Source organism: Notothenia coriiceps, unplaced genomic scaffold (genome assembly GCF_000735185.1).
Source record: "Notothenia coriiceps isolate Sejong01 unplaced genomic scaffold, NC01 NC01_scaffold00024667, whole genome shotgun sequence".
Taxonomy (NCBI): domain Eukaryota; kingdom Metazoa; phylum Chordata; class Actinopteri; order Perciformes; family Nototheniidae; genus Notothenia; species Notothenia coriiceps.
In genome coordinates, this window is record NW_011357368.1 from 6,673,744 (window position 1) to 6,686,946 (window position 13,203).

The window sequence follows — 13,203 nt, forward strand, 5'->3', positions numbered from 1 at the left end:
GGGGGGGGGGGGGGGTTGGTTTTTGGCTTATGGTTAAACAAGCCAAAAAGTAGTTATGACATCACAACATTTGATCAGCTCATTTTCAGACAGGTTTTTATATAAATGTATCAAAAAGAAGCGAGCGAATCTTTTTTCCTGAAACTTTCAGAATCTGTTTACACAGAAGGGACACATGTTTATGTATAACAGACATGCAAAAGTGGATTTTCACAATAGGTGACCTTTAAGAGGCAAGGAAACTGAAATCAAATCAAATCAAATAAGCTCACATGAAAGGTAAATAAAGGTGGCAGCTTAATTGTTACTTATCTATGTTAACTAGCAGCATTTTTAAGTAAGTAAACATATAAATATAGGGTAGTATGGTCCAAGTTATAACAATTTACACTAAATCTAAGTTTAGAGACTTAGACTGCAGGGTCCAGTGAGTTATCTTCCCCTAATAAGCTTAAACTCAATGAGTCTGCCAGCCTGGCTGATTCATTTCTTGCCCTCTGAAATTACCAGACCAAATGTATAATGAAAGGAGAGGGAAGTCTTTTGGTACTCAATCACTGGACTCACGACTCTCAATAACATGTTTTATTCAGACTGTGTGTCCAGAGACCTGCGACCACACAAAAAAGAGAGAAGATTGCCGCAGTTTGACAGTGGCAGAGATTTACTGCTCTGTTTCTAGTTTCACACCATATATGTTTAGTTTTTTGATTCACCAATTCATCATATTGTCAACAAAATGTTAGGCAGTAGTGGGGCCAATCACAAGTTCCCAGACACATTGGGTATTTCTTCATATTGCTTGTTTTGTCAAATAAACAGTCCAATGACACTTAATGTGCAGTGAATTGCAAAGTAGGGGGAAAAAATCTCTGCAACCCCTTTCACATAATATGTCATTGTAACCACTTTTAAGAGTTCTAATCATTATTCACTTTTGAGAATGATGATTAGAGCATCTTTAAACACTCACAAATTTCGTTCCAGAAATGAAATGTAGTTTACTTAGATTCACTTCAGAGATGATGTTCTACTGAACATTATTTTCCACCAGCAAGCAGAACGCCCACACCTTATATTACTGAGAGCTAGGCTGCTGATTTACATTCATGTCACTCCACAAAGCAACAGAGATGTTCAACAATCATCCATTTTTTAAAACCTTCCACACATCTTGTTTGCCCAAGTGGGATGGATCAAAACAGAACAGGAACATTTAGTATATTTTCTCATACATAAGTACATCGTACATGTGTTCTCCATCATCCTGGTGATTCATATATGGAATAAATAGCTAGATCCAATATTTTTCATCTTTTCCATTAAAGTATTTCAGAAATAGATATGATACTAGTCAAGAAGCAACAATCCAGATCATCCAAAGACCAAAAATATAGGTTCCAGCTTCCATGCAAATAATCGTTGGTTACAGCCTTTATGCAGTTGATCTGAAGGCCCTTATGTCTACATTAAAGTAAAGAACAATATAAAATCAGGATTTAAAAGAAGCAGCAAGTAAATACCAACTGACTTCTCCACACTGTCCTTTCACTGCAAGGCTGTATCATTTTCTCTTCTGATGGTTAGATACTTTGTGTGAAGAAGCATCCCACACACACATGCTGATATTGAATTCTTGGAATATAGGAGTAACTCAATAAAGCTGACGGCAGACACAAGAGAGCTTTTACTGTTGGCAGAGCTGTGGGAGACGGGGAATGAAGTAGTCTCCGGCCCTGATTGTGTGAATGCTATATAAGGCCATAAAAAGGAAATGTGGAACACACAGATCTTAACCACATTTGCCTTTATACTATATATGGAGACAATAAGCAGAGAAATCCAATGCCTGTTTCTATTTCAAGCGCTCTATAATGAAACATTGAGGGTTATATTGATCTAATTGAATTGCAGGTTTGGATCCCATTGACACTAACTTCGGATTGTGAGTCCAGCGGGAGTTGTATTTGCAGATGAGAACTGGCAATGGAGCGAGTCATCAAGATGATGCTAATCAGCCATTAATTAAATGACTCTGAGTTAATGAGTCTCATGTAAATAGGGGCACGGGTACGTGTATATACAATTAGAACCAACGTTAACTATAACTGTCTTACCAGTTCCAGTCACCTATCCCCACACCTGCTTGTTGTTCCCTAATCAACCTTTAGCTTAATACGCCCCCCTTAGTTACTGTTGCTATGCCTGTGGTAATGTCCATCATTGCACAACACATAATTTGCAATGTACAACGATAATGCTTGCAGATTTACCACTTTAAATTCTTGGTATTTTTTACACAAAGTAGGTCATTGATATAATTCAGATGGTTATACTAAACAGAATTATGATTTCTAGCTGGTGATTGTTGATTTTTAGGTAAATAAAGTAAAAGCTAGCTGCATGGCTAGATACCACTAAAGGTTTATGAAGCATTTTTTTGGTTGATTTTATTCAAGTAACACTTTAAGTAAAGGATATTACTTGTAAAAGCTATCAGTTACATTTAATACCACATAAAACCAGCACCTATACCTTTTTTGCCCACTTGGGGGCAATGCCACAGTATAGGCATAATCATAACATTAAAAGTGAATGGCTAACTTATTAGCTTACGGTTGTGTTTTGTAAAGAAGCAACATTAGCATTCATTTGGAGTAATGTGTTGGCCACTTGGCATTTGTAACTCCAATATTCATATTCATATAGAATATTTAGCTTTTTTCAAATGAATAGGAAATTCAACATAGGCCTATGGTGTTTTTAATAGCTGATATTCTTCTTAGTATGCTATAATAATATTTTGTCTGTGGTCTGTTGGTCAGGTTTTTTCTAAATGCCTGAATATCAGAAAACACACTTTCTGAATAGCTTGTAATGAGATGGTAAACTTCCATGCAGCAAGAGCATTTGTCTAGGAGGTTTATGAGCATTTCTTTCTCATTAAAACGAAGGTCAGGGGCCATTAGGAAATATTTTGCCCACCTCTATGCCATGATTTGCTGCTCATTAGCACCATTTTCTTTATCCACATCAAGGATGTGGACTAGGCGTTTGTAACTGAACTTCAAAGAGTAATGTTGCAGACATTTTTGGAGGTGCTTTCATCTCGCTGATCAAAAGTGAAGCCTGCCCATTTCCTCATATAATCTTTCTAACATGAATTTGGGGAATTTCAAATTTCCTCAGCTTTGCATCAGCCAGAGAAGCTACTCCGTTAAAAAAAATAGTCCATTGTTATCTACATTGACAGTTTTAACAGTAAAACTATGCACCTGCCTTTTTCCATATATCTGGTCGCATTGACATTGTATCACAACATAAAAGCACAGGGACACAGAAAGGGTTATAACAGGTGTCACACAAAATGAGTGGTAATAAGTGGTAATTGTAGCTGAGTAGCTCAGAGGTAATGACATATCAGCTGGCACTGGATTGGCACGTTTGCTCTTTACTAGTTCCAGTGATATCTACTCTCTGTGTGTGTAGTTCTTCTGCCTCACTGGCACACTGTTTTTCATTCACATGGGAGATACTGTGAAGAGTGTGTAAACAAATCAAAGTATGATCTTAGTGTTGCAATGAAACACATATCATAAACTGGCACATGGCTGCTGGACAATTTCTGGTACATAACACTGCAAAATAATTTATAAATATATATATATCTCCTTTTATTCTGTCTTCAGTTCTGAGCCAAACTGATTTTAAGCGCACATTTCCCATGAGAACACTTCAATCCCCTCTGCTCTGCACGCTTGATGTAGAAGTGGCACATCAGATGAGCTGTGTGACTGATCAGAGAGTGTAAAAAAACCCGGAGGAAGAGGCATGGAAAGAGTGATTGTGCTCCATGACTGCAGGGGATCACAGTTACGTCACGTTAACAGAAAAGGATTCCCGAATCGAATGTGCAGCGAAATTACATATTACATGACCTACAGTAATAGTCTGGCAGAGAGAGGGTGGAAAAAAAGCCCCTGGATAACCCTTTGCACTCTGATAACACTCACACAACCACACGCTCCTCATGTTCTACCTTCATCGGAGATAGAGGCTGACAGAATAAATAAGCACCGCTGAAGATAACAGTACGTATGTGTTCAACACCCACATGGCGTTCCTGTTACATGCGCAGTCTATGAATAGCTTCAGCTGGAGGGAAGTACAGGACGTGGTATGATCCCACCCGTGATGAACCTACAAATGCAATAACAATTCTGGATTTAAAACTTTAACAGTATGTCTTAAATAAATAACGAACTGCATTTCAAGCCGTGAATTATTATTGACTACAGTGTACAAGCACTCTATTTAAGATACATGCACTTACAGAGTATGCTATTCTTTTGCAAATCAAGTTATATTTACTCAGCTACAATAACTTCACACTACATTTTAGGTTCCTTTTTACATTAAGCGTTATATACAAACAGGGCAATGTTCATTTTAACAGTTGAGTTAAGTGCAATGAACATTAATATGACTTCTCATATATTTGCCAAAGTGACTTTTTTCAGCCACTTTGCCTGACAATTAATTCTAGTTTTGCTTCAGTACTTAGGTACTTACACTCACTGATTTCCTGGCCAACTAGCAGCCATGGAATACGGCCTACATGGAGGCATACAATTGGCGATCAACACATCCAGCAGACACAAAGCAACATTAACATTCACTAGGAGTCGCATTCACTCTCCTTTAGCTCTGTTTTGGGTCTCGCATGACGCCTGAGGGAAATATCCGGCTCTTTAGCTGCTGAATGCTCCACTTCAGTATGTTCACCAGACGTTGCCCACTTTGCTTGCCTGCTGTTTGGTTCTGAGCAGGTAGTGAATAGTGGTTTTTAAGAGGTTTTTTTATGCGGTTTGGGAACTCATTCAAAAGGTTGTTGGCCATGAAACCAAAACAAAAGGAAGAGAAATATAACGCTCCATAGAGCCAAGGAGAACTGCAAAGTCAGGTAATAATTATTTGTCTGTCCATCATTCACACATACAGACATGTCATCCATCGTCAAGAGACAGATATGGGTTATGCACCTTTAGCCTCTGTTATTTATCTGCTCGCTCATTATTACATTTGAGAGACTGCCAATCCATCCCAGAATTCCCTTAACAAAAACATGCTTGTTTGAAATCCTGGTCCTAATAAAGTGTTAAGAGCTCCCAATTGATATCATGGTAGCAGAAAGTCTGCACACCAGCGGACCCAGACTGAAAACCCACCTGTTCAACTGCCAATAAAAGCAAAAGCAAAAACATTATTCATGGTTCTGTACAGCAACTAGAAAGGTTTGGCTTATTTGAAGCATAAGCAGTAGCACTTAAAATGCATTAGCAAATTGAAAGCTTATCTACTTGCGTTATTTTTGCTTTTTCAAATTTGTACCATCATTGGTAAATGCACTTGTTGTAAGTTGCTTTGGATAAAGAGTCAGCTCCATGCAATGTAATGAAACCCTTCTCTGCAGTTGTATGGGGATTTATTTCATCATCTGCCACACCTAGCTGCACAGCTCCTCCCAATGGTCTCATCGACACCTATTTACCTGCTCCTTATTCTCAGATCTCTACCAGTTCGCCTGCTGTGCCACTTCTCAGCCCTTCATCCTTCTTGTATCTGCCTTCCTGTCTTGTTATATTTTCTCTTTGCCTGTCTTTTTGCACTTTCTGCCAGCATGCCTTGACCTTTTTGTCCTGACGTCCTGCTTGTTAGCGACCCCTGATTCTGATCGTCGACTCAATCAGAATCAAATTCTGCATTTACCCCACCTTTGCACACACTAAAGTGTACATTTAAACACTTTTGCCACCACTGGACTTTATAGTAATCCTGACCTTATCTGTGTCACTAAAAATAAATCGCAAATAAATCAAGTTGAGCCCTCAAGTGATTTTTTGTACAGTTTTGCCTCTCATCGAAACCCAGAGACCTGCGGTTTAGTGCTTTAGGGGATTCAGTGAGTCCAGATGCGTGCAACATCTGTACAAGTGTTTTTTTCCGCCTCAATTAAAACGATATGCTCCACGTTGACAACTGCAAGTCTGCCAAATTGAGCTTTTCTCGGAAACAAACAGACTGTGGCAATTAGGTCATCCTCACTGTGTTGTTTGACAGATTCTTCTCCAAAGGCAGAGGAAATATAGCTGGTGGTCCTGTATCTAAAATGAGATTTCTTTTTAAAGATAAGTGGCAAAAATAGAAATATTTATTAATAATCCTCTCTCATTATCTGCTGCAGAAAAGCTTAGGCAAAGCACCTCAAGATTGGAATGTGCAAAGTAAAATGAGTTGTAATTACAGAGTATCTTTTGAAGTGTTGTGACACTAACTTGTGTGTATGGTACATTAGGTTAAAGTGTAATGCAGTGGAGCCATATTAAGACGAGTTATGACACCGGCAGAGATCCTGTCAGCACTTTATTCCCACTGCTATACTTAGTATGAGGGCATTCTCATTAGTGATTCTTAATGATTAAATGAGCAAAGTTTAATGCCAGTTTTTTAATTAGGTGACTGTCAAGACTTCTTAATGTTTCTGAGAACAAAGTTTCTGTTGTGTGTTGACGATGGAATTACTATATTGCCCACTAATGTTAAAAGGTGAAAGAAATACTAATATCACAAGTAAAATCAAACAAGAATAACCCGTCAAATGTAATGAAAGTATCATAGGTAAAAGTACTCTTTATGCAGAATTAATAATTTCAAATTGTTGTGGATTATTATATTATTAATATTTAATTTCAAGCAAATACATATACCAGCAAAAGTGTTTTAATGTTGTATCAGATGTTTTTAAATGTGAAAAGTAACTAGTATTTAAAGCTATCAGATACATGTAGTGGAGTAAAAAGGAACATATTTTCCTCTGAAATTCACAGGGGTAGTATTAAGCAAAACCATTCCTCAAAGATTGCAGCCGTGAACAGTACGGTCTTGGGTTAACATAGGTTACATGTGTTAAATGTAGCATGTACATCAAAATACAACTTTTTTCCAATCAATTGTGCCAAAACAGATTTGTACTGCTAGCACATGCCCTCATACATAAGGTAGAAGGTGTTATGGTGCTTTAAACTTAATACATTAAGATATTACTTTTCCCCCTACATCCAGATCCTGAATGAAATGGTCACTGATCAGACGTGTCGTCAATGGGATTGTGTTTTATCTATAATTGTTGTCGGTTGCATAGCAACAGTGTTTATACAAGTATATTCGCTTGAAACATGTAGTGTTCTTGACTTCCCATGCTTAGAAAATGATCCTTCTGAAAGCATAATAAAATTCAATGCAAAATAAAAGGTGGTATGAGATGACTAATTGTGACATTGTCAGTGCGGCACCATACCAAACTAATTTCCCTGAGCTTCTTACATCAGGATGAATAAAACTCATCATCCTCATCATTTGCTGATTAGAGAAAAGGCACAGAGCTGAACAAAGCCACAGTGACATGTAATAATGGCTTCAATGCTCGGCCAGGCTCCAACATATCAGCTCTGGGCAACGCTCCAGTTTTCTGGTACAATTAGTCAAATTCTAACAGTGAACAGAAGAACTGAGTGTTAGGGCTGAACGATTAATCGAATTTAAATCGAAATCGCGATTTGAAATGATGCGATTATCAAATCGCAAAGCCTGTGATTTTTTTTAACATTTTTTTTTTCTCCACACCAATCAGAAGTGCTGTGCTCCACATGTACCAGCCATTGTTAACCAATCAGAAGTGGCCCATCATAGAAGGTTGATAGACAGATTGATCCAATCACCTGCCAAGTATTTTTGAAAGTGCCTGCCCTTTCCAAATGGCTTCCAATGGAGCGTTCCTAGATGGTTTGGTGAAACAATCGCAATTACATGGTTTGGTGAAACAAACCATCTGAGTCAGGTTAGTAATGCTCATGTTTTACATCTATTACAGGGTGAATCTTAAACTGAAGCTTGACTTTAAAGAAACCCAACGGAAGTTTCATGTAAGTTTACGGGCTGCGGGGGTGCTAGAGACGGGAGCATGTTGATGCGACCTTCCTAGGCGGAGATATGGCCGCATTTTACAATAAACTTCCGTCGGGTCGCTTAAAAACAAATATCGCAAATCGAATCGCAATCGCAATATTTGTCAGAAAAATCTTCCCCAAAATCGTGCAGCCCTACTGAGCGTTATTATTTTTCAGTACTTAGAAGTGTAGTTTTGACGAAACTGCAGCAATGTAAATAAACACATTCAGATCAGACCCTGAGCTCATTAAACCATGCAGACGTGATTACATCTCTCAAACATGACTGTACCTTGTTTTGATTTCGTCTCAAATGACCTTCCTCTGACTGCACTCCTACCTTTGTACCCTGAGAGATTCCGTCTAGCATGCATGCTGTAATAAAATGTCCTGAAAAGGCCTTGCCATCTGCCATCTGCCACTTTGACCTTGATGTCCTTGGTGCCTCTGGCAACTCTGCTGCTAATTCAAACCAAAACAACTGAAATACTCACACTCTAAATGAGTCAAATGGGGCAACAGAGTTCTACCTAACAGGTCCCATGCCAATAGAATTATCTTTAATTTGCAATACTGTAACGAACCACTCAAAGGACGTAAAATAAATCTCTCCTTGAGGTTTAATGGCTCCTGTGGGAGTCTGTGAGAGCAAAATCATTGCACTTATTGTCTTCTTCTTTCTCGCTAGTGACTCTTTAAGAAAAATTACTTTTAAACCCATAAATTCTGTTTTAAACAGAAGTGGGTCGAGATATTAACAGCTATGAATGATGTCAGCTTGTCAGCAACCCTCTAATCCTTCAAATCGCTGGTGTGACTGAGAGCATGTGATGGGAATCAGGCCGGGCCTCAAATCAGTGAACTCACTCTGATCTGTCAGAGGGCAAACAAGGACTGGGTCAGTGAAGGGCTGCATATTCCCTTCAGTCTATCAAGACAGGAAGTTATAAAGTGTACAGAGGGTGTTTGAGTCACCAAACTCTAACACACAAGGAAGAAAAATAAAAGGAGTCGTACTGTTTCATTTAGAGTTGCCATTTTTAAGTTATGTTCAGCAGCCTCCCAGGGAGTATTGTATAGAAACGACTCTCTGCGACTGACTTAAAAAGGTCGTCCTCATCATTTGCTGATTAGAGAAAAGGCACACAGCTGAACAAAGCCACAGTGACACGTAATAAAGCCATCAACGCTCGACAAGGCTCCACAACATTGTGGTGCTTGCACTGGGCAGCGCTCCAGATTTCTGGTACAATTAGTCCATTTCTAACTGTGGCACTACTGAGTGTAATTGACTTTCATTACTTAGAAGTTCCATTTGGATAAAACGGCATTGATGTCAATAAAAACGCCAAGATCAGAGGCTGAGATCATTCAAATATGCGGCCGTGATGAAATCTCTAAAAACGATCCTTTCAAATTCTGCTTGATTGACCTTCCTTTGACTTCACACCTTTGTGCCTTGAGAGATGCTATCTGAAATGCCGTGCATGCTGGGAAGAAAACACCCTTCCATCTTCCAACGCCTCTTTGACCTGGATGTCCTTGGTGCCCCTGGCCAATCAGCTAGCTAGTCACACTCCAAGACAATTACTCTAACAACCTTAATTGCTGTATTAAACAGAGATGGGTTGAGTGACGTCAGCCTGTCAGCAACCTTCAAATCCTTCAAATCGCAGGTGTGACTGAGAGCATGTGATGGGAATAAGGTCTGGCCTTATATGAACTGAATAGAAACTTGATCTCTTTCTAAAAAAGAATCCCTATAATAATCTTGACAAAAACACACAATGGTCAGAGGCAAACACACCTTTACATTAATATCCTTATAATTGCAGAGAGGTATGACTGAGTTCTCACTTGTTTTACATCCGTAGTTATTTAAAGTCATGGCAACTGATGGATGCATTTTTGGAATGTCTTTTTAAGATGTTTGAGAAACTAGAAACATCCAAAACATCCAAATCTTGAAGCCTCTATTTAGATCAAAAATATACACGATATGTAAACCTGCCTGCAAATCTATCCCTATCATAGGTATGTGCAGGCTATCACCCTCTCCCCTTTGAAACTATAAAAACAGATGAATTTAACAAGTGTAATGCTGTATTTTGGGGTTATCAGAGCCCATTTCTTTGAGGGAGTCACTAACTGAAGCAGTACTGAAGATAATGCAAATCTTTAAAAGGCAAGAGTTTGAGAGAGCATTTTCTTTTAATCACTGTCTAGCCACACACTTTAGCACTATAGTTCATGGATTATGCAATCTAGATGTGCATGTTAATATAAATCAGCTACTTATGTAGGTCATGCATATTATGGCGTATGGACAATTCTCTTGATAATTGCTCTGACATTTATGTTTTAGCCATCTTTGGAAACCTCTAAACTCTTTAATTTGTCCAATTATTCAGTTTGTGGGAACAAAAATCTGCTAAACGAATCACATTACCATTAGCACCTTCTGTAAATTATACCTGCTAAAACATCAATGTGTTAGTATTTCCATTAGCTCAAAGTTTGTTCAGTACAGCTGATCTCTCTTCTTGCAAAGGGTTTCATACCAAGACTCTTCTCCTCTATAAGTTTACGAGACAAAAGTCCTTTTCAAAACGCCACCACGCGCAATAACCTCTGCTATTTCATCTCAAAAAGGCAGTCATCTCTGAGACTTGCCCATTTGTAGTTAAATGCCAGCCCCACAGAGAATACAGAGTGGTTTTTATAAAATATTCAGGGCAGTTCAAATCCATAATTCTTGGTGGGGAGCTGGTGCTTTCTTATCACAGTTATTTCCTCCGACAATAACAGGAAGGCCAGCGGGGTAAGATCTTTTCATCCTGCTGTGACCCAACGGGCCAAGTGCGAGCTCTGGAAATGAACATGTCTGCTTCCTTCCTGTGTGTTTTCGACAAACTCAGCAGCTATTGCCTACTCCCCACACGAGACGTGAGTATTCTTTCATTAGCAATTATAGTGTTTTCTCAATAGAGGCAGCAGCTGAAAAAAAGGAGAGCCTGTTATGTCTCTGACGGCTTTTGTGCCTTTTAGTGCTCCTGCCATTACAGCTGTCAGCCGCTGACTGGTTGAATTCATGCCACAGGATGCGAATATGGATCAGTATACGGCCTGAGGGTCACGTCTGAATTACTGGCCCAGTAAATGGCTACTATCAGATAAGGCTGAATTGGCTGAATGCTGATATTTTACCAAGATGGAAGGCATTCCTCTTATCCTCAGTGTTTAAACGCTTGTTTATCAGACCAGCTAAGCTCCTGTTCTATCATTCTAAAGGGCGAGTGGTGAGGTGGAAAGGCATGGGTTGTATTGTTTATGTGTTTGCCTGGTGCAATCTCAGACTCATTTGATTACCTCTGCATGGTATAGCAGAATGTGCATCAGTAAGCTTGACTGCCCAGAAACAATACACTTCAGCAACAAAGAAATTGCAATTGAGGGACAAAATCTAATTCTAATGGCACCAAATGATCAACCATTACTTCACATACAATTTGACACCAGACATACTAATTCCTGCATGATAATGTATGTTCCCACCACATAAAGTGTATTTATAGTCACCTCCTATGACCTGGAAGTGACTGGAGCTCATGCTTTACTTGGCACAGAGGAAATAGCTCTCCTTTCTCTATATTTGACAGCATCCGTTTCCTATGCAAGGCTTGTGCAATATTACATTACACCAGAGGATGCCTGTGGTCTGAATGTAAGACTGGGGATTTTTCACTTATGATCTAAAAATAGACAATTTCACAAAGAAACTACAGGGATTTAAAGTGAGCCTTCGATCCTCAAGCATGCATAAAGACCATTTCAAATGCAAAGTAAAATGTAAAATCTGCTTGAGCATGTGTGCAATATGCTGAATAAGAAACCTGAGATGAAAACAAATTATGCAAAATGTTATCCTGGACGCTTTTCAACCATATGAATGAAGTCAGAGGATGAACAAACAAGTGTTTAAGTCACATGGTACAATCCCATACCAGCCAGTAGTAAACGCTACCTGTGGTGCGTTGGGCTTAGCAACACCATCCCAGTTTATCATTAGGCAATAAATGCTGCTTGCATTTCTATATGTCTCTCCAACAAGTGCAAAAAGACAACAACTCTGTCCTGTTCAGACAACTTGCCTGGTGTGCACCTGCACATTCAAACACTGAAGTTATCCCTTATAGTACGCAGTAGATTTTCGTGCAAAAGCGCTTAAATATAGCTTCGGCTTTATGTTTACAGCAAGCTGTGACGGGATGTTATTACGGAGGAGATTACATAATAGAGATGGGAATAAAGGAGAAGCACTGTAAGTGATGTAAGGGTGTCCATTTGTCAAATAAAAGATAGTGAGTTAATTTGTCTGCGCACAAAGAACCCGCAATCATTTTTACAGAGGTAACGCTCCATTCTGCACATTCTAAGCACGATAGGCTGGATGGTTCTATTGAGCTCACATTGCCTTGAAATAGCGACCCGTAAAAACAATCTGTAGTGAATCCGAGTCCGCCACAAACACCTGGATCTACCCCGGGTTGCCAGATTCTTGCTGAAGTTTTACAAAATGTGGAGAAAAACCCCTCAGATGACAAGCACAAGCGCCTTACCTCGATCCAGAGAGAGCGGTTGGACCACTGTCGCCATGACTGCTGTTTACTGGAGACTGGAGAGACTACGGGAGCTGCAGCATCACAGAGAGAGAGAGAGAGAGAGAGAGAGAGGGAGGGAGGGAGAGGGGGAGGAAGAGGGAGAGATGAGGGGAAGCTGGGAGTGGTTGGGAGGGGGATTAATCCACCTCCATCGTCATGATATCTCACAACCTGCCATTTTTTTCATAGGAACAGCATGAACGCACTACAAAAAACGAAGAAGTCTATAGAGCACAATTCAAACCATTTAAATATTTGTTCACATGTTCAAGAAAATATATTAAATGTTGTTGAGTATTTGAGTGTGGGTCAACTATACAGATAATGGAAGGCCCACATTTGCTCAGGAGACATATTTAAAGGTCACCTATTATGCAAAATCCACATTTTCATGTCTGTTATACATAAACATGTGTCCCCTCTGTGTAAAGAGATTCTGAAAGCTTCAGGAAAAAAAATGTGTTCACTCCATTTATATAAAAACCTGTCTGAAGATGAGCTGATCAGATTTTGGCCACTTTATGATGTCATAACGA

At 39.2% G+C, this 13,203-nt stretch overlaps 1 protein-coding gene and 1 long non-coding RNA gene across 2 annotated transcripts in view; one reads left to right on the plus strand and one right to left on the minus strand.

The window, feature by feature from the left end:
- LOC104955291 (uncharacterized) overlaps positions 1–2,435 on the plus strand; it is a 25,053-nt gene extending 22,618 nt beyond the window's left edge. Inside the window, exon 3 of the long non-coding RNA XR_799448.1 lies at positions 2,424–2,435. This is a non-coding gene — a long non-coding RNA (uncharacterized lncRNA). The remainder of the gene's footprint in view (positions 1–2,423) is intronic.
- The window catches only part of lin7a (lin-7 homolog A (C. elegans)), a 27,950-nt gene extending 15,215 nt beyond the window's left edge, over positions 1–12,735 (minus strand). The window contains exon 1 of the mRNA XM_010782572.1: positions 12,626–12,735. Within this exon, the coding sequence (XP_010780874.1) occupies positions 12,626–12,662 (37 nt within the window). The 5' untranslated portion in view covers positions 12,663–12,735. The remainder of the gene's footprint in view (positions 1–12,625) is intronic.
- Positions 12,736–13,203: the final 468 nt, after the last annotated feature.